The 22,520-nt window shown below is 40.4% G+C and overlaps 3 protein-coding genes across 3 annotated transcripts; 1 reads left to right on the top strand and 2 right to left on the bottom strand.

Annotated features, from left to right (window-relative positions):
- Positions 1–990: 990 nt before the first annotated feature.
- Positions 991–1,929, top strand: LOC140611367 (olfactory receptor 7D4-like). The gene has a single exon (XM_072788146.1). It carries the CDS (start codon positions 991–993, stop codon positions 1,927–1,929), a length of 939 nt encoding a protein of 312 aa, XP_072644247.1.
- Positions 1,930–7,555: 5,626 nt separating this feature from the next.
- LOC140611368 (olfactory receptor 7E24-like) lies at positions 7,556–8,542 on the bottom strand. Its single transcript, XM_072788147.1, has one exon. The coding sequence runs from the start codon at positions 8,483–8,485 to the stop codon at positions 7,556–7,558; it is 930 nt and encodes a 309-aa protein (XP_072644248.1). The 5' UTR covers positions 8,486–8,542.
- Positions 8,543–17,942: 9,400 nt separating this feature from the next.
- Positions 17,943–22,313, bottom strand: LOC140611465 (olfactory receptor 7E24-like). The gene is made up of 2 exons (XM_072788213.1): positions 22,271–22,313; positions 17,943–18,880 (listed from the first exon to the last, which is right to left on the bottom strand). The coding sequence occupies exons 1-2, from the start codon at positions 22,311–22,313 to the stop codon at positions 17,943–17,945; spliced, it is 981 nt and encodes a 326-aa protein (XP_072644314.1).
- Between the last annotated feature and the right edge of the window lie 207 nt (positions 22,314–22,520).

Raw genomic sequence — 22,520 nt, 5'->3', positions numbered from 1 at the left:
CTTTCCTGCTTTGTCAAATATTAGTTAGCCATGGAGTTGAGGGCCCATTTCTGGGTTCTCTATTCTGTTCCATTGATCTATGTGTCTGTTTTTGTGCCAGTACCACACTGTCTTGATGACCACAGCTTTGTAGTGTGGAATCAGAAAAGACCCCGAATAGCCAGGGGAATATTGAAAAAGAAAACCAGAGCCAAGGGCATCACAATGCCAGATTTCAAGTTGTACTACAAAGCTGTGATCATCAAAACTCCTTTTGTGACTTTGGAGTGTTTTGTCTTATGATACTGAAATGGCTGAAACCTTGATATCCTCATTTTCCTTAGACAATTTCACCAATTCCTTAACTTCACAGATAAAGGGCGTTTTGTCAAGTAACCAATGTCTAGGAAGCATCTCTCCCTGTCCCTGCAGGATGTTGATGGCCCCTAGTACACTAACCATTAAGAATTTGTTCATGTGTTTTATTATTTGGTAAAAACATTTTCTTTTTCTTCCTTTCTTTTTTCTTGAGGAGTAAACTTACATTCTACTGATCCTGAAATAGTCTGTCCAGATATTTGAGATACTCCCAAGTTTTCTCACCTCTGAGATATACTTACCTGTCCCTTTTCTGCATCCCAGACAAGGCAGATAATCCAGATTAAGTTACAAGGTTTCACTGGATCTCATGTTCCACATTTGCGTTAGATTGAGTTTGAGCCATTTTATTGCTAAGGTTCGAAGTTGTTCTTAACTTTTTAGATTTGATGATTCTAAATAAAGAGGATATATGGGTGTCTTAGAGGCCAATGGACAGGGGTTGATCAACATTATTAAATATCTCACGTAATGAATAACAGAATGTTGGATTCCTAAATTTTGTAATGTTAAGGCTTTTATGGCCAATGCTTCACTTCAAGAAATAAAAAAGGTAGAGAGACTCTAGAGTCTATCCAGTGCCTATTTCATATTCATTTCCTGCTTCAATCATCTAGCTGATGAGTTGGCAATATGGAACCAAGAAATCAAACAAGTGTTTCAGAATTTTTACTCCTGGGATTTTCTCAAGACTCAGTGCATCAGCCCATTCTATTTGGGCTATTCTTGTCCATGTACCTGGTCACCGTGCTTGGGAACCTACTCATCATCCTGGCCATCACCTCTGACTCCCACCTCCACACCCCCATGTACTTCTTCCTCTCCAACTTGTCCTTTGCTGACATCAGTTTCACCTCCACCACAGTCCCTAAGATGCTGGTGAACATCCAAACACAGAGCAAATCCATCACCTATGCAGGCTGCATCACCCAGATGTATTTTTTTATGGTTTTTGGAGGCATGGACACTTTCCTCCTTACTGTGATGGCCTATGACCGGTTTGTGGCCATCTGTCACCCCTTGCACTACACAGTCATCATGAATCCACAGCTCTGTGGCCTCCTGGTTCTTGTGTCCTGGTTCATCAGCTTCTCATACTCCCTGATCCAGAGTTTGTTGATGTTGCAGCTGTCTTTCTGCACCAACTGGGTAATTCCACACTTTTACTGTGAACTTGCTCAGGCCCTCACCCTTGCCTGTTCAGACACATTGGTCAATCATATCTTGCAATATATGGTGACTGCCCTTCTTGGCATTGTTCCCTTCTCAGGGATCCTTTTCTCCTATACTCGAATTGCCTCCTCAATCCTGAGAATCCCATCAGCTAATGGGAAGTATAAGTATAAGGCATTTTCCACCTGTGCGTCTCACCTCTCCGTGGTTTCTTTATTCTATGGGACAGGGCTTGGTGTGTATCTCAGTTCTGATGTATCTTCCTGGAGAGGCATGATTGCCTCGGTGATGTACACTGTGGTCACCCCAATGCTGAACCCCTTCATCTACAGCCTACGGAACAGGGACATGAAGAGGGCTCTACAAAAAGTCCTGGGGAGAATACTCTATGTTCAGTGATGGGGACACTAGTCCTGGTTTTTTGAGCTGACAGTGGTAACAGCAGTTGGCTAAAGAAATCCTGCCTCTTAATCACAGTGAGTTTTTCTCTCACCCCTCATTCATAAGTGAATTTGCTCAGAACTACCTTGTGAGTACTTTTCTTATGTACTTTAACCTCTTATGTTGATTGCTCTGTTATCATTTCTACTCTCCATATCCCCTCCTTTTACTTTCCTATTACTACACTGCAGCTTGGATTTCCAGTCCCATGGCCACTTTCAGTACCAATTCAGAATAGTTGCCTGAAATAGTGCATTTTATCAATAACCATTGCTAGTTCTTCTTACTGAGCAAATGTGGTGTGCCAGGCTATGGTAGGTATCTAGAACACAGCAATGAAAGAAAAAAAAAGACAAAAATCTTGGCCCTCATAGAGCATAAACCTAGGATCTCAAAATTTATCTGATCACATTATATGTCCAAACAGAATATACACTGATGGATAAATTATGTATTTGGTTATTATCAAGGTTGAACTTTTCTCCATGTGTTTATTGAATGCATTTCTAAAATAAGCTATAAAAATGTATCACTAGAGATCAAAATACCCCAAGATCCAGACTATCAGAACTGATCAGGCTCTAATACAGTATTTGGTTTAGTTGCCTTGTTTTGCAGGTGAACTTACCAAGGCCCACACCCAAAAGTTCAGACAGTGATAAAATCTGTCTGAAAGGGGACCTTCAAGTGTGATGTCAGGAAAAAGCATCGGATTACAATTCAGGAGAGTAAGAATGGAATCACAGAATTACTACCCTCTATGTATGTGATGCTGGGCAGCTTCAGGTGATGCAGAATATGTTAGGACCAGTGTATCTCTTGATAAATATTTTCATATCTTCTTCACCATAAAGAAACTGGATAATGTGTTAAGTCTTTGGATGGTGGTGTTTCCCGAGACACTGTAGCAGGAAAGGCAAACATAAATACATAAATATTCATTCTGGTAAAGATGAATTACTGCCTACTCCAGGATGGAAGGAGTCTGACAGGATCAACTTTCCATCAAGTGGAGTCCTCAAAGCATATTACCATTTTGAAAAATCACTTTATGGGCTTCCAAAAGGGAGAACCATGCCACTCTTAATCTCTTTCAGGCTTTGCATCTAAAAACAGACTTGGGTCTGGAAACAGAAAAGAATCATGATTTTCAATTGTGGTAGCTGACATCTGATTTTTGCTGACTTGTTTTTGATATTTTGGGTTATCTAAGTCAAACGACAATCTTGATGTCTGCTCACCTAATGGTCTGTTGCCACCACCACAGGTCTCTGACTCATGGGCCCCAGTCACCATTCTGGATTTGTTGCTCAATCATGCATGGTTAATGCTGTTGCCATTTGAGTTTAGAACTCAAGATACTTGTAATTTAGAACTTCTGCTCTTTAGCTAACTGAATCATGTTTTAAAAAAAAAAAAAAAACATGAGAATTATAGAGGTGTCTGGGTTGGTGCTAAGCATCCAACTCTTGCTTCCACTCTTCAAGTCTTGATCTCAGGTCATGAGATCAAGCCCCATGTTACGCTCCATGCTCAATGTGAAGTCTGCTCGAAATTCTCTCTCACTCTCTCTCTGCCCTTCCCACTCATGAGCATGCTCTCTCTCTCTCTCCAATAAATACATAAATCTTTTAAAAAATCCTTCTGCTTTTTGTTCTGTAGAGTTGAGTTCAATCTCTATCTCTTATTGCAATAGTCTTGAATAAAGTCTTCTTTACCTATTTACTATGTCCAGTGCAATTTTTCTTGGCAACAACTTTCTAGACTTCCTAACAAATTTCCCATCAAAATATTGTTTCAACGAAATTTACTAATGTCTTCTCTGTTTAAGCAAATAATATTGCATCTCACAAAGGACTTCAGGCTGGAAGATGAGCAAAACTCACTTTCTTGATGCATCAGTTTAATTTGGAACAGAATAGCTAAGGCAACTTGGTACAACTGTTACTAAAAATACTCAAAACATGTGAGTTCACTCTGAAGGAAGTGGTAGTAAAAGATGACTAGAGACTAACTTGATGGAGAATTTAGATGGGTGTCAGACAAGACATCTTTAAGTTTTGATATTTAAGTGGAAAGTTCAGTAAGAAAGGGAAAGAAAATTTTAGGCAGAGAGAATTAAGTGTAATGGTCTGGAGACTGAAACATGGTCTGTTTAAAGAACAATAAGAAAGCCACTATGTCTAGACAAGTGGTTCTCAAACTTAGTGTACAATAGAATCACTCAGTGGGCTGGTTAGAATACAGATGGCTGCAAAGATTCTGATTCATCAGGTCTGGAGATGAACCTGAAAATTTGCATTTGCAAGTTCCCAGGTGAAGCTGATGGTGCTGGTCCAGGGACCAGTGAGGGAGCTGGAAAAGAATAGGAGAGACTTACTGAAGGGTCTCATAGACCCTGGCAAAGGGTTCAAATTTTATTCTAGGAGTAAGACAAAGTGATTAGAAGGTTTTAAGCAAAGAAGTCACAAGATTTTGAGTACACCTAAAAAAATCAGTCTGGCTGCCATGTACATGGAGAGAAAGTGAATATTGAGCAGTCATTGGGGACTCTCTTGTAAGAGCAAAAATAATATGTTACTATGAGCTGTTTTTAAAGATTGGGGAAAGCAAATCATATAAAGGAGATGGTGCTATTCAAATGATTGGATTGCTTTGTTATGGACACAGATAAAACAATGATCTAAAATGATAAAACTGGGGGGACCTGAGTGATCTGGACGGGAGTAGTAGGTTTCTCACTTGAAGATCTGAATGTGCTAGATGCTAGATGCTAGTGAATTTTGACAGTGGAAGCAAGAAGAGAGTTAAATAGTATGTCTGTCGGCATGTGGATAAAGCACCTCTCACTAATGGACAAGTGTTGGAATATTTCTGAGTTCTTCAGAAGGCTCCTCTTTCCAGAAGAGCAGGAATAACCTCAGTGTTAAACACTGTGGTCATCCCCATGTGCAATGTCTTCAACAATCCAATGAGCAGAGGAATCTGCATGGCCCTGGTAAAACTTGTAACAAAATAAAGGATGGAGAAGGGGAGACTGTTTATGACTGGGCCATTGGCTCCAGAAATTTGAGGAGTACAACTGTAACAGATGACAAATAAATGATCATTTTTAAGGCATATTTTATTTACATCCCAGGTTTTAATATTTTAAAATAAACTTTTTTAAAGTGTAGTACACAATGAGATATGTATGTTATCTTATTAGTTCAAACTCTGCACTCATTTTTTTATCAAGCATCTCTGAGTTTGGGTTTCTAGATTCATTAAGATTTTCTATTGGGACATCCTTGCTGCCCCCAGGGAGGCATTGAATGAATGCTCCCATTCTTCATCTCCTTTCCTTGAATTTTCCCATTCCTGAGCCCAGCATTGGGTGTATAATTCAAAGAATATTGCAAACCATTGCAACTACCTTGGAACTGTCTTTAAATTTTTCTTAAATGAATTTTATTAGTAACAAGGTGTCCCACATTGAGTGCCTTCTGAAGCAGACTCTTAGACAATGATTAGCACACAGGATGTTTACCAGGCAGTGTTCCTGGAATCAACACCTGGGGAAGGTCAGATGTGTAGTAAGGAATTTGGCTTCACTTAAAGAGAAATATGGACTTTGTCCCAGCTCCCAAGAGGTGACCTTTAAACATTTGAAATTTCCCTAGTGATAAGAGTGATTGGTTATTCATGGAGGGCCTCATGGACTGTATCTGATAGTTTATGCTAACGAAATGACTCAGGATAGGGGTTGGCCATGCCAAAAAGACTAGCCAAGTGATTCAAGGGTTGGAACTTTGGGCAGAGTGATATCAGTCCAACCTCGGGAGGGAGGCTGGAGGTTGAGTTCAACCACACAGGCCATAATTCAATTAATTATATCTATGTAATGAAGCCTCAATAAAATTCTGGACACTGGAGCTCAGGTGAGCAACGTGGTTGGTAACAGTCTTTGAGAATTATCACACATATTGTCATCAGGGAAGGGTAATGGATCTGGACCCCAAGGAGAAAGGATACATATGGGATGTTCCAGATCTTGCATTATGTGTATCTTCCTTTGGCTGAATCTAATTTGTATCTTTTTTTCTATAATAAAACTGCAATCATAAATACACTGCTTCTTGAGTTCTGTGAGTAATTCTAGTGCATTATCAAACCTGAGGCAGTCCTCTCAATTTGAATCATCCCAGTAAATTATGGAATGTGAAAAAATTCCCAAATTTGTATCCAACTGATCTGATGTGAGAGTGGACCTAAGGACCCTTGAACTTGTGGCTGGTGTCAGAGGGGAGGGCAGTCTTGTGGTTTGGCAAATTCTTTGTAGTACAGTCCCTGTGTTGGGCTCTGCACCAGTCATGGAGTCTACTTAAAAATATATACATATAACTGACCAAGATCATTAAGGCATAAAAATGTATTAGATATTTTGGTCCTTAATGTAGAATTTATTTTTTAATTTTTTTATTTGAGTTCAATTTGCCAACATATAGCATAACACCCAGTGCTCATCCCGCCAAGTGCCCCCCTCAGTGCCCACCACCCAGTCACCCCAAACCCCCGCCCACCTCCCTTTCCACTACTCCTTGTTCATTTCCCAGAGTGAGGTTTCTCATGTTTTGTCACCCTCAGTGATATTTTCACTCATTTTCTCTTTTCCCTTTCACTGTTTTTTATATTCCCCAAATGAATGAGACCATATGTTTGTCCTTCTCCGATTGACTTATTTCACTCAGCATAATACTCTCCAGTTCCATCCATGTCGAAGCAAATGGTGGGTATTTGTTGTTTCTAATGGCTGAGGAATATTCCATTGTATAGATATACCACATCTTCTTTATCCATTCCTCTTTCGATGGACACTGAGGCTCCTTCCACAGTTTGGCTATTGTGGCCATTGCTGCTATAAACATCGGGGTGCAGGTGTCCTGGCGTTTCATTGCATCTGTATCTTTGGGGTAAATCCCCAGCAGTGCAATTGCTGGGTCATAGGGTAGCTCTATTTTTAACTCTTTGAGGAACCTCCACACAGTTTTCCAGAGTGGCTGCACCAGTTCACATTCCCACCAACAGTGCAAGAGGGTTCCCCTTTCTCCACATCCTCTCGAACATTTGTTGTTTCCTGTCTTGTTCATTTTCCCCATTCTCACTGGTGTGAGGTGGTATCTCATTGTGGTTTTGATTTGTATTTCCCTGATGGCCAATGATAATGTAGGATTTAGATCCTCCTAACAAATAGGGGAGGGGAGATTATAGGAAAATAGCAAGAAACAGAGAGCTATGATTATTTTGCAAAGATAGAAACAAGACTGCTCATGACCAAGAGTCCTGGGCAATGCATAAAGAAACTAAGATGGGTATATGGATATATGCATAATCCTGCAGGGGCTATGATTTAAGTGGGGAATCCAAAATAATCTCCCAGTTCCATTAGAACCATGCTAACAGGAAAAATTGTGTAAGTGTAAAGCAGAGATCCATAAAGGTACATATACCATGTGGCTGCAGATTCAGAATTTCTTGTTGTGCACCTTTGATTTGCTGTATTTTCCAGTTCTATGAACCAAAAAGAATAAGATATATGCTGAGATTAAGCTGTTATGCTTATAATCCCCCACAGTGCCCTCTTGATGTCCCTGTTCCTCAGGCTATAGATGAAGGGGTTCAGCATGGGAATGACCACAGTGTACACTACTGAGGCCACTGCATCCTTCCCAGGGGAGGGGGAGATGGATGAACCGAGGTACACTCCAAGGCCTGTTCCATAAAATAAGCAAACAACTGACAGGTGGGAGCCACAGGTGGAGAACGCTTTGTACTTCCCACCTGTGGTTGGGACTCTCAGAATGGAGGAAGCAATTCTACTATAAGAACAAAGGATCCCTGAAAGTGGAATGCCACCAAAAATGGCACCAATAAAATAGATTAGTATGGTGTTGATGGAGGTATAAGAGCAGGCAAGGTGGAGAAGTTGAGGTGCATCACAAAAGAAATGATGAATTTCCACATCTGTGCAGAAGGTAAGTTGTGACACCATCAAACAGTGAATCTGAGATTCCAAAAGGCTGCTGAAAAATGACAACAGGACCAACAAGCCACAGAGGCGTGGGTTCATGATAATTGGGTAGTTCAGGGGGTGACAAATGGCCACAAACCGGTCATAGGCCATCACAGCCAGGAGTAGATTGTCCAAACACCCAAATAGAAAATAAAAGGACATCTGAGTTAGGCAGCCTGCATAAGTGATATATTTACTGTGTGTTTGAATGTTCACCAGCATCTTTGGGACTGTAGTGGTGCTGAAACCAATGTCAGCCAAGGACAGGTTGGAGAGGAAGAAGTACATGGGGGTGTGGAGGTGGGAGTCAGAGCTGACGGCCAAGATGATGAGCAGGTTCCCAAGCACAGTGACCAGGTACATGGTCAGGAACAGCCCAAAGAGGAGGGGCTGCAGTTCTGGATCATCTGAGAGGCCCAGGAGGAGGAATTCTGAAACACTTGTTAGATTCTGTGGTTCCATGCAGGTGAGCCACCTCTCAAAAAAGAAGAGGGTATTGAATAAACAAAACAAATGTAGAGACACCTGGTTAAGTGTGCATATTTTGAGCCAAGCAGTTCACAAGTAAAGTATTCACACTTGAGGAGCATACATCCCATTACCTTCAGCAACATTTCTCAATTATAAACTCTTTTTAGAACGCTTTCCTTATTGGTGTCTGGGCTATTCACCTGTTTCTATACATACCCACTATGAGCCAAGAATGTTACAGAAATATATACATATTTAAACATAGATAAACTTAGTTATATTTGCTTCAGAACTCATATTTGTTACCAGTAAAATTTGGATTTTCTTGCTTTCCTTTCATGATCCCATTCCCCTACACTTCAGTTGCCCAAAGGCAAACACTGTCATGGATGTGGTAGGCATATTTTACATAATAATACTATTGGTTTATATTTCATAAATAGTTTTCTTTAAAATTTACATAATACTGTAATAATACATGTATTGTTTCCTGAGTTCTCATTTACCACAGTAATGTGTTTTAAGTGTCTCTATGAAGAATATACGTCTATTTCAAGCACTTCAATGAGGCATAGTCTTTTTTATTTGAGGCATAGTATTATCCAAAAGATGAACTTTGTTTTCTTTTTAATTTCTCATTACAATTTCCCTAATAAAATTCTTGTGCCCACCTCCATATTACACAAGTGAGAATTTCTATAGTATATAGGCATAAAAGATGAAAGAATTATAAAAATCAATATATGTATAATTTTCTATTAATTACCTACATTGGACAACCCCGGGTGGCTCAGCGGTTTAGCACCTGCCTTCAGCCCAGGGCGTGATCCTGGAGTCCTGGGATCGAGTCCCATGTCGGGATCCTTGCATGGAACCTGCTTCTCCCTCTGCCTGTGTCTCTGCCGCTCTCTCTCTCTCTCTCTCTCTCTCTCTGTGTGTGTGTGTCTTAAAAAAAATTACCTACATTTATTTTCCTAATAGAAAGCATAGTCAAAATCAATTTCACGATTTTATTGTCAGGGTATAGAATCAGAAAGTCTGATGAAGCCTGAAGTCTGTGTTACAATGGTCTTTTCATGATAGATCCATGTGAAAATTCCTATCTTATATCAGGAATAATATTTCCATATCACAGATTTCCAGGATAGGCTGTAAAATGCATTACTGTCCATCGAAAATCCTATGATCTATAATATTCAATCAGTAAAGACCCCTGTAAACCACTTACCCCATTTCCCCAATTCACAGATGAATTCATAAAATCCCAAGAGAAGGAGTTTGTTGCCCTGTTTCTGTTTGCTTATCTGAGGCTAAAGTATATTTGAAAAGGAAGCAATCAGGCTGCCCCTGTGGCTCAGTGGTTTAGCGTCGCCTTCAGTGCAGGGTGTGACCCTGGAGCCCCGGGATCAAGTCCTACATCAGGCTCCCTGCACGGAGCCTGCTTCTCCCTCTGTCTGTGTCTCTGCCTCTCTCTCAGTGTCTCTCTGTGTCTCGTGAATAAATAAATAAGATCTTCAAAAAAGAAAAGGAAGCAATCATTCCACACTGGTGGAGTGCACAGAACCCTGGGATGGAACTAAATGGGATCAGACTAAATGTGGAGTATGTGTCAATGTCTCAATCCCTCTGCTGGTACCCCTCAACTAGAAATGGGGATAACAGCATCCATTTCAAGATACATGTGGCACCAAAAAGAGATTTGCACCCGATAAATATTCAGTCATGATTTTTAAATCAGAATTTTCACTGTTCTTGGAATGGTGGGTTTATTGATGAAATCCTAAGAAAGGTTTAATGACCTTTATTTTGTTATATATCAGAGCGGTAGAAGCCTATCATGTCCCAGGAAATCCATTCAAGAATGGGTGGAAATTGGGGTTCCTGGGTGGCTTGGTCGGTTAAGCAATCGGCTCTTAATTTCAGCTCAGGTCATGATCTCAGAATTGTGGGATCGAGTCTATCTCCCTAACCTCTCCTTCTCTCAAGAAAAAAAAAGGTGGCGGGATCCCTGGGTGGCGCAGCGGTTTAGCGCCTGCCTTTGACCCAGGGCGCGATCCTGGAGACCCGGGATCGAATCCCACGTCAGGCTCCCGGTGCATGGAGCCTGCTTCTCTCTCTGCCTGTGTCTCTGCCTCTCTCTCTCTCTGTGTCTATCATGAATAAATAAATAAAATCTTTAAAAAAAAAAAAAAAGGTGGAAATCCAAAAATGTGCCTCAGTGCATGCAATAAGATTTACTTCTCTTCTCTTTTCCTCTCTTTTAATTTTCATCTTTATGACAATCTCCAGTAATTTTTAAATAATTAAACATAGATTCTATTAAGTGGAAAATGATAGGTCTCTTAGAAAATCTGTGGCATAGACACACACAAGCACTGTTTTATCTTTTATGTAGATCTCTGAAACGTCATTGGCAGGAAAAGAAGCACCCAGTGCATGGAAGCCATGCTGTCTATACTCTATTTCTGAGAACCAAAGAAGGGTCTATTCAATATTCAACAGAAATCTCTGCTGTTCTTATAGCCTACTCTGTGCCAAGCAAAGTAAGCCCTGGGAAATCAGAAATAAATGTGATTTAGTTGTTTCTCTCCAAATACTCAGTACCTACCTGTACAAGGACAAAAAAAAAAAAAGTTCTCTCAGGACCTAGGGAAAATTGAACCTTCCGATCACAGGATATTTTAATTGGATACATGGTGCTTAGCCTTGATAATAACAACAATAACAACAATAATACCTAAAATTTACCTTGCCTTTATTATATGCATCCCTTACATATTTAGTCACATGTTTAGTGCTTATATTAATCCTTACTCAATGCAGTTGTATAAACCGGCTTAAAGATATTAAGAACTTGCCCAGTGTCATACAGATAAAAAGTAGAGCAGATAAGATTCAAAATTAGTGGGTCTCTGAAGTCAATGCACTGAACTTGTTTGCTTTGTTTCCTTGCACTTCATAGAGTTTGAGCAGAAGTCCAGAGGTCTTTTCCAAAACTGCTACAATTTATATTTGAACAGTTTATTATTTCCTAACTAAGAATGGAATCTAACATCCTGACTATATCTCCCTTAGAGATCAGGGTGAGGAATGGAGGAGGAAATGGAATATGAAGCAAAATCTGAGAGCAGGGTCAGGAAAGAGAGCTGCCCTGGATTGTCGGGAGCTGATTCGTTATGATCTCTACCTTCATCTTGGCCATCTTTTCTATAGTTGACACAGCAGGTGACTGACTGCTCTCTGGTGTCTTCTACCACGAACCCCTCAAAAGAGAAGAGCACAGCGAGTGGAGGTCTCTTGCTGGAGTAACAGGAAAGAGATGTACAAATTGGGTAGGCAGGAGAGAACACTGTCTAAGTGCCCTGTGACCAGTCTCACTGTCTGCATTCAAACCTGATTTCATCCCCTATCTACCCCAGGACCTAATAAAATTTAAAAAGCTTCTGCACAGCAAAGGAAACAATCAACAAAACTAAAAGGCAACCTATGGAATGGGAGAAGATAGTTGCAAAGGACATATCTTTTTTTTTTTTTTACATTTTTAAAATTTAAATTCAATTTGCCAACGTATAGTATTACACCCAGTGCTCATCCCATTAATTGCCCTCCTCATTGCTCATCACCCAATTACCCTATCCTCCCACCCACCTCCCCTTCCGGAAAGGACATATCTGATAAAGCATTAATATCCAAAATATACAAAGAATTTCTAAAACTTGGGGCTCCTGGATGGCTCAGTCGGATAAGCATTTGCCTTCAGCTCAGGTCATGATCCCAGAGTCCTGGGATGGAGCCCTGCATCAGGCTTCCTGCTCAGTGGGGGGTCTGCTTCTCCATCTCCACCTGCCTCTCCCCTAGCTTATGCTTTCTCTGGCTCTCTCTCTCTCTCAAATAAAATCTTTTAAAAACAAAGAACTTATAAAACTCCACATCCAAAAAACAAATAATCCAATTAAAATATGAGCAGAAGGGATCCCTGGGTGGCGCAGCGGTTTAGCGCCTGCCTTTGGCCCAGGGGCGATCCTGGAGACCCGGGATCGAATCCCACGTCAGGTTCCCTGTGCATGGAGCCTGCTTCTCCCTCTGTCTGTGTCTCTGCCTCTCTCTCTCTCTGTGTGACTATCATAAAAAAAAATATGAGAAGACATGAATAGACATTTTTCCAAAGAAGACATACAGATGGCCCACAGACATTTGAAAAGATGCTCAACACCACTCATCATCAGGGATGCAAATCCAAACTACAATGAGGTATCACCTCACCTGTCAGAATGTCTAAAATCAACAACACAAGAAACAACTAGTGTTGGTGAGGATGTGGAGAAAAAGGAACGCTCATGCTCTGTTGGTGGGAACTCAAACTGGTGCAGCCACTGTGGAAAACAGTGTGGAGGTTCCTCAGAAAGTTAAAAATAGAACTACCCTATGTATGATCCAGCAAGTGCTTTACTAGGTATTTACCCAAAGGATACAAAATTACTGATTCAAAGGACTATATGCAGCCCAAATTTATAGCAGCATTATCAACAATAGCCAAACTATGGAAAGAGCCCAAATGTCCATCAACTGATAAATGGATAAGGAAGATGTGATCTATATATACAGTGGAATATTAGCCATAAAAGGAATGAAATCTTGCCATTTGCAATGACATGGATGGAGCTAGAGAGTATTATGCCAAACAAGACAAATCAGTCAGAAAAAAATAAATACCATATGATTTCACTCATATGTGAAATTTAAGAAACAAAACAAAATAACAAATGGGGAAAAGGAGAGAGGAAAACCAGGAAATAGGTTAACTATAGAATACAAATTGATGCTTACCAGAGAGGAGATGAGTAGGGTGATGGGTGAAATAGGGGATGGGGATTAAGGAGTGCACTTGTCCTGATGAGCACTGGGAAGCGCTGTATGGAAGTATTGAATCACAATATTGTACAACTGAAACTAATAGTACGCTGTATGTTAACTAACTAGAACTTAAACAAAAACTTTTTGGGGGACACCTGGGTGGCTCAGTGGTTGAGCATCTGCCTTCAGCTCAGGGCATGATCCTGGGGTCTTGGGATCAAGTTCTGCTTCGGAAGTCTGCTTCTCCATCCGCCTATGTCTCAGCCTCTCTCTGTGTCTCTCATGAATAAATAAAATCTTTTTAAAAAACACCTTTTTAAAAAAAGGTGGGTTGAAGACAAAAAATAAAATCAGGTGAAAAAAATATTGTGCTCCTATCCTTAACTCTGAGATGATGATAATGCATGTTGCTGTCTTTCAGGGGTGGTAATGTGGATAAAAGGTAGCAAGCTAAATAGAAAATTTATGTGTCTGGCACTTGGAGTCCCAAGATAAAAGTTTGTACCATTGTGGTTACTGATATTTCCATCATCACCATCATCATCACCTTCATGATCATTTGGAGGATTTAGGGGACAGTTAAGAAGAACCCATTTCCTGCTCTGATGGGGAATATGCCCAAGGGAAATAGAGCTAGTATGGGACAAAAGTAGAAATCTAAATAAGAGTTCTAGGATTCCCACCAGAACCAACAACATTAGGTCTTTATAGGGCTGTGAGCTGATTCTTTGCATTTTGGTCCCCTCCTTTCTGGCTATCCCAACTGTCCCAGTGGTCTTGAGGAGGAGGAAACAAAGTTCTCCCAGTCTCTCCCGACATACTTGCTACTCAGTGGGATGTATTGTGTCTCTGCTGGAGCAGGACTGAGGAAGACAGATCAGGCTGCCTGTCCCCTACCTGGAGCTGGATGAGGACAGAGGCTTTGTTTCCAGAACTGGCAGGAAGACAAATGCAAGTATGTGTCCCCTGGAGCAGACAACTCTGCGAAGAGGAGACGCATGTATGGAGACCACTGAACTGGAACTGGCAACTAAAAGGCTGGAAAGCACAGGCTGATTGTTTACCGTTGCTTGGCCTTGAGGGCTCGAATTATGGTACATAATTAGCCAGATTGGTCCGCATTCTCCCAGTCCCCAAAGATTTGCTGTTACTAGTGGAAAAGGAAAAAAAGAAAAGTGAATGTACCAGAGGGGGTGGTATCTAGACCTGTCATCTTCAGGAAGAAGTAACCTCTACTCCTCACTTCTGACTTCCAAGTTACCTACCTCATTGTAAAATTCAGACACATTTGTTTTTCAACTACAGAAAGCAACATATGACTTTAATATCTGTAAAGCCATTGACTTAATCATGTAATTTAGAGAAAATTAGGTCTTTTATGCCAAGAATCTTATAAAATTTCTATTTTCTCGGTTAAAATTTATGTCTCTAAGGAGAACTTTCTAATTTTCTTTCTATAGTCCTTGTTTGGGTTTTAGAATTTTATGCATTGGAGACATATGTTTTTTGCTGTTTTGAAAGACAGCCCAGGTTCTAATTTTTCTGTCTAGTGATGAATGTTATTATATTAGACAATTATTTATTTTTACATATTTTCTTTACATATTTATATTTACATGTTTTACACATTTATCTGGTGACTTAAGAGTTGGCTTAAATACTTCAGGGGTTCTCAGAGATCTCTACATTCAAAATGTGGGTCAGGGATGTAATCATCTCAAGGCTTGACTGGAAGACAAACTCAGAGCTTGATTTCTCATTAACTGATATGAAGAAAATTTCAATATTTACCCAATTAAATTGGGTATGAAAGAAATTGTGTTAATTATGCATGTGGGCATAAATAACATAGGAAAATTTTAGAGAGCCCAAATGACCAAATGACAGGAGTATAGAGAAGGATCAGAGGAGGTGGGAGTGTTGAGATGTTTTAGAATGCTTGAACAGGAGGAAAATCTAGTATTAAACTGAAGTCACGGAACACCTGGATGTCTCAGTGGTTTAGTGCTTGCCTTTGGTGCAGGGTGTGATCCTGGAGTCCCAGGATTAAGTCCCATTGGGCTCCCTGCATGGAGCCTGCTTCTCCCTCTGCCTATGTCTCTCTCTCTCTCTCTCTCATCTCTCATGAATAAATAAATAAAATCTTTAAAAAAAAAATAAACCAAAGTCATTTTGGAGCAGAAAGAACCAATCCAATACGAGGTTCATTGTCAGTGAAGTTGGTAGGCCATTTGACTTAGTATAAAGGCAGAGCAAATTGAACTAGTTATTAGGCAGCTTTTCAAAATGCACAGATTGCTACTTCAGAAATTATATGTAGCATCTATAAAGGAAATATTGATATGTATATGGGTTCCTGGGTGTGTAGCAGCAGACGGAAGGACCCAAAGTCAGATTGATCATGATAGAAGAGAAGGAACCATGGTGACAAAGTGGAATCCTAATGAGATGGTTACTAGTAAAAGAAAGATCTCCCCTTTGCTGAGGACATGGTCCTTTGCTACCCCTGAGTAATAAAAATGAAGATAGAGTTAAATTTATCCATAACTTAGGTGACTTAACAATCTACAGGCACAACAGAACCACACAGCCACCAGAAATTTCACCACTACTTGAAACATCAACTGTATCTCCTTGACTAAGATATATCATTACAAACACCTTTTTAACCTGAGCTCACTTTGCAATCTCCCCCCATTGCATCCCACAACATAGCTTTATTCCCCGTGTTATGATTTATCAGTCAGAATTCAGTCAAGAAAAGAGAAACCACACTACTTACTTTAATGAAGGTAATTTTAGTACAGGTAGGCGTAAATGCTTATTGAAAAGTGAAAGGTACAGAAGGAAAAATGTGGTAACAGAGCCATAGTTGCAGGATATAGTGACAACACCATGGGCTAAGAGGTATGGGGAACAAAATTGGACATTAGTGCATGTGATCTTTATTACCATTATTAAAGAAAAGCCAGGTGGAAAATCAGAGCAATGGTTTAAGGATTCCCAGCCCCAACCACAGCATCACAATTTAAAGTATAGAAAGGTAAGTTTGGAGCAGAAAACAATAGCTTATTATTCAGCACAGTGAACCAGCTGTAGAGTGTGGAGGGAGAAGATAAGTAAAAAAAATATTACCTAGAATATGAGGGGGAAAACCACATTTGCTACTGCTATGGAATACTCTTTCATGTCTCCTCCTTTTTGATCTCTGATCACTTTGAGATGTTCAGGGTCTGAACCTGAACACTAAAAGACCCAACAAATGCAAGTTATCTTTGAATGAAAGGTCTGACAAAATTCAATAGTCCTCCACCTTAGCTGCTCATTAGACCCACCTGGAGTGCTGGTAAAAAACTTCACGTTCTTTTTACTCTCAAGTCCAATTGAATCTTAATCTGTGGTGGTGGGACTCAGGCATGAGGATTTTTAAAGTGTATCAGACGCTTCAAACATGAAGCCAAGGTTGAGGAAAAGTGACATACATTCTCTCAGACAACCTGCATCAATAGATTTGATCAAAGCCAAAATTTTATGGGAGATAGACATGACAATGAAAATGGGTGAGAATTGTGCATACATTTTATTCTTTTTTGTAAATTTATTTTTTATTGGTGTTCAATTTGCCAACATATAGAATAACACCCCCCCCCAAAAAAATAACACCCAGTGCTCATCCCATCAAGTGCCTCCCTCAGTGCCCGTTACCCAGTCACCCCCATCCCCCGCCCACCTCCCCTTCCCCCACCCCTAGTTCGTTTCCCAGAGTTAGGAGTCTCTCATGTTCTGTCTCCCTTTCTGATACTAATTTTTTCTCCTTTCCCCTTTACTCCTTGTCACTATGTTTTATATTCCCCAAATGAATGAGACCATATAATGTTTGTCCTTCTCCGATTGACTTCTTTCACTCAGCATAATACCCTCCAGTTCCATCCACCTCGAAGCAAATGGTGGGTATTTGTCGTTTCTAATGGCTGAGTAATATTCCATTGTATACATAAACCACATCTTCTTTATCCATTCATCTTTCGATGGAAGCCGAGGCTCCTTCCACATTTTAGTATTTTTTTAATTTTTTATTTATTTATGATAGTCACAGAGAGAGAGAGAGAGAGAGAGAGAGAGAGAGAGGCAGAGACATAGGCAGAGGGAGAAGCAGGCTCCATGCACTAGGAGCCTGATGTGGGATTCGATCCGGGGTCTCCAGGATCGCGCCCTGAGCCAAAGGCAGGCGCTAAACCGCTGCGCCACCCAGGGATTTCCTCCTTCCACATTTTAAAAGAGAGTTGTGAATTTCTACAGGATGTCTGGGTCATAGGTGACAAATACAGAAGACTCCATAGGTTTAATAAGATTCAATTGTGCAGTGATTTTGACGTACAGAGTCCCAGAATACTCCCCTAATTCCATCAAAGATGTGCCAAAATAAGTAATATTTAGATGTGACAAATCAAGAGGAATGGAAACCATGAGCTACAAAAATTATGTGACCAAAGGGGCATGCTTGCCAATTCCATATGTTTGTTTTTGCAATTATTTCTAATCAACAGACCTAAAAAAGAGTCCAAGAATTTAGACTGGGCTGTTCTTTTTTTTTTTAAGACTGGGCTTTTCTGTTGAGGAGCCTCTGCAAAGCATTCTTGATGTCCTTGTTCCTCAGACTGTAGATGAAGGGATTTAGCATGGGAACAATGACAGCATACATTACTGAGGCCACCGCATCCTTTCTGGGAGAATGTGAGATAGTAGAACTGAGGTACACCCCAAGACCTGTTCCATAAAATAAGCTAACAACTGACAGGTGGGAGCCACAGGTGGAGAAGGCTTTGTACTTCCCACCTGTGGATGGGACTCTCAGAATGGAGGAAAAAATTCGTGTGTAAGAGAAAAGGATCCCTAAGACTGGAATACCACCAAAGATGGCACCAAGAAAACACATGAATATTTTAGTGGTGGAAGTATCATTACAGGAAAGCTTGAGGAGCTGAGGAGGGTCACAGAAGAAATGAGGAATTTCCACATTTATGCAGAAGGTAAGTTGTGACATCATGAGGCAGTGCAGCTGAGAGTCCAGAAGGCTGATTAAAAAAGATATCAGAATCAGCAGGCTACAGAGGCGGGGGTTCATGATGACTGGGTAGTGCAGAGGATAACAAATGGCTACAAACCGATCATAGGCCATCACAGTTAAGAGTACACTGTCCAAACATCCAAAAAGATTTAAAAAAGACAACTGAATCAGGCAGCCCACATGGGAGATGACTCTGTTGTGAGTTTCAATGTCCAAAATCACCTTTGGGACTGTGGTAGAAATGAAACCGATGTCAGCCAGGGACAGGATGGAAAGGAAGAAGTACATGGGGGTGTGAAGGCAGGAGTCAGAGCTGACAGCAAGGAGGATCAGTAGATTCCCCAGCATGGTGACCAGATACATGGACAGGAACAGGCTAAAGATTACAGGCTGCAGTTCTGGATCTTCTGAGAACCCCAGGAGGAAGAATTCCAAGACATCTGTTAGATTCTGGGGTTCTGTGTAGCAGAGACAGCTTTTGAGAAATAAATGAGAGTTTAAATAAAGGAAACAAGTATACTGGGATCTGTCAGTGTGTCTATATTTTGAATTCAAGCAATTCATAAATAAAGGATTCACATTTGAGGAAAATTTAGCAAAATTTCTCAGTTGTAGCAACACATTCTTCCTAGAACTCTTTTCTCATCTTTTGGTCCATTCACCTGTTTCTATGTGCATCCACTTTGGAGAGACTGGGAGAAAGAAATTAGAGGGATACTCGGAGATTTAAAAATCTATAAACACTCTAATCAGCTCCCTCCTTTAAGGGAAACAAAAGGACTAAGAAATATCCTTTTCCCTTTAAAAATTATTCTAATTAAAAGACACTAATAAGAAGTCAAAAGTACTTTATTTTTTCTTGGGGAGGACCGTGTGGCTCAGTCTGTTAAGTGGCTGCCTTTGGCTCAGGTTAAGGTCTCAGAGTCCTGGGATAAAGCCCTATCTCGGGTTCCCGCTGGGGCAAGAGGGTGCCTGCTTCTCCCTCCTCCTCTCCCTCTCCTTCTCTCTTCTTCTGCCCCTCCTCCTCCGCATGCTGTCTCCCTTTCTCAAATAAATAAATAAAATCTTTTTTAAAAAGTACTTTATTTTATTTAAATGCAGAGAAATTAATTCCCTTGACTTGGACTATTTACAAATACCCTATAAGAACTTTGCAATAAAGTGACTCTATTTTGTGTGTGTGATATTTTATTGCTAACAGAGTTTAAGGCATACTGCTCTCTTTATCCCATCAACCCAACATCTGGGCTAGTTTATAAGAAAACCTGGGTCTTGGGGTGCCTGGGTGGCTCAGCAGTTGAGCGTCTGCCTTTGGTTCTGGGCTTGACCCTGGTCCCAGGATCGAGTCCCACATCTGGCTACCTTCAGGGAGCCTGCTTCTTCCTCTGTGTTTCTGCCTCTCTCTGTGTGTCTCTCATGAATAAATAAATGAAGTCTTAAAAAAAAAAAAAAAAAGAAAACCTGGGTCCTCCAGTTATAAGGTAAATAAGTTCTGGGGATGTGATGTATAGCATGGTAACTATAGTTAATATTGTGTTTCATATTTGAAAGCTACCAAGAATAGATCTTAAAAGTTCTCATTATAAGAAAAAAATTTTTAACTATGTATAGTGATGCATATTTGCTAGACTTACGATCATTTTGCAATATGCCTAAATTTTGAATCATTATGTTGTATACCTGCAACTAATATAATGTTATACATCAATTATATTTCAATTTTAAAAAAATCAAGGAAGCAAGCAAGCCTAGGTTCTCCCTCCTTTGGTGACAGTGAAACATTCAAACCTCACAAGCACATATGCAGGAACTCTCATGCTAAACTCACACTGTAAACACAATAAAAAACCCAAGTGAGCCACGTTCCTTGAACTCTTGTGCCATTTCAGACTAGTTTAGAAGGCCAGTTATGCTCTCTCTTCAAGGGAGATCTTCATATGAGGAATAAAACTTTTTATATCTTCTTATATATGTGGCATTCCCAGCCTCAACATCCAAGCCAAATTTTGAATAGATGTCCATCCTATTTCTTCAGTGTCTTATTTGATAAAATGAGTGGGGCATGAGACAATGACCATCACCATACAAGGTCTTTCTTCTCTTGCTCTGGCTTGCTCACTGTCCCTGCCGCCTACTGGCAAGCATGAAGTATGCACTCTGGATAGCACTGCACTGTGATGCATTTCTTAAGCCCTTCTGATCCTTTCTTATAGATCTAAATGACTTAATTTGGAAGTTTCAATAATTACTTGGCTGTTAGAGACAAGAGAATGGGATTGGGTCTTTTCTTAATGTGGCCCTGGGTCTTGTGTCTTGGTTCAGACCTGTCTTTGAACGAAGCCGTGACTGACACTAGGGTTTTGTTTTTTTGTTTGTTTTTTTTTTATCTTTAAACTTAAAATTTTTATTTAAATGCGATTAACATACAGGGTATTATTAGTTTCAGAGGTAGAATTCAGTTATTCATCAATTGCATACAACCCCCAGTCACTAAACTCATATCTTTCATTAGTAACTCTGAACGTGAATGGGCTTAATGACCCCATCAAAAGGCGCAGGGTGTCAGACTGGATAAAAAAGCAGGACCCATCTCTTTGCTGTCTACAAGAGACTCATTTTAGACAGAAGGACACCTACAGCCTGAAAATAAAAGGCTGGAAAACCATTTACCATTCAAATGGTCCTCAAAAGAAAGCAGGGGTAGCCATCCTTATATCAGATAAACTAAAATTTACCCCGAAGACTGTAGTGAGAGATGAAGAGGGACTCTATATCATACTTAAAGGATCTATCCAACAAGAGGACTTAACAATCATCAATATATATGCCTGAATGTGGGAGCTGCCAAATATATCAATCAATTAATAACCAAAATTAAGACATACTTAGATAATAAGACACTAGGGTTAAGGAAAGGCTCTTACCCTGACTGACTGTGTGTTTCAACCAGACATTGACCTCTAAGGGTGCTTAGGGGAAATAATATACCCAGTACAAGATCTAGGTCCATTGGGTGGTTGCTCATGAAGGAATGTCATTGGAGGGGAGGAAGAAGGAGACAGAGACTGAGAAATAGGGAGGGAAGAAAAAGAAGAAGAAAAGCAGTCATCATGTGTCTTGCTGAGGTCTATACCCCTAAAACCAGGCTAGGACCTTTCAATACATCTGCTGCTCCTGCTATCCACATCTTTGTTGCAACAAAGATCCAAATCATCAGGGTTATATAGAGAGAAACATCCATAGCTCCCCACCCCCACCCTGTAGCACAGTAAAGGGGTTAATTCAAGCCTGATTTAAGCACAGGGTATATTAACCCTATGAAACAATCATCATCATGGAGGAGGTCTCTTACCCTGAAGACACTAGTTGAAGCTCTCTGGAGAAAGAAATGTACAAATATGAGCAGGATAGAGAGGACCTCCCTTGAAATAGATCCTGTGACAAAAAATGAAGAAAAAAAAGAAAGGCAACTGTATGGGGTGGGGGTGGGGGGACAAAAAACTGAAACAGAGGTATATAATTTGACCCAACTGGAAGTCTGAAATGTATTAAAAGAATTTATAGAACAAAAAATAGAAATGTGCTAATTAGCTTTTACATCCTTTCAAGATAGGTTCTTAATTAACTTTAATGTCCTGCGCTCATGTGAGTGATGCATATGGAAGCTAGAAATGATGTTGGAGGAGAACAGAATTCTGAATGAGAATTATGAAACCCCCAACACAAAAAAGAACACAAACTTCATAGGTCTCTGAGCTGAAACTTTGCATATTGCTGCCTTTCCCTCTGGCCAGCCCCAGCTCATCTAGCTGGTAAGAAAGCAGTTCCCAGCAGGCCCTCTTCCATCCACCATCTCCCTGGGCACTCAGTGATCTGTGTATACCTCTGCTGGGTCATGACTAGGAGTTTGGATCCCCTCCCCTTTCCTGCTTGGTGAATGATGATGGTTGAGGCTTTTTCTTCAGGGCTGGTAAGAAGACAGACTCAGGCATGAATCCTGTTGTGCAGATGATGACTCTGGGAGAAGAAGACAGTATGTGGCCTAACAGTCCTGGCACCCAGAAGGGCTGAAGGCACTGTCTGATTATTTATTCCTGCATGACC

This window comes from Canis lupus, chromosome 19 (genome assembly GCF_048164855.1).
Source record: "Canis lupus baileyi chromosome 19, mCanLup2.hap1, whole genome shotgun sequence".
Lineage (NCBI taxonomy): Eukaryota > Metazoa > Chordata > Mammalia > Carnivora > Canidae > Canis > Canis lupus.
Note: the sequence above shows the minus strand (reverse complement) of the source record. Positions and strands in the feature narration are given on the sequence as shown.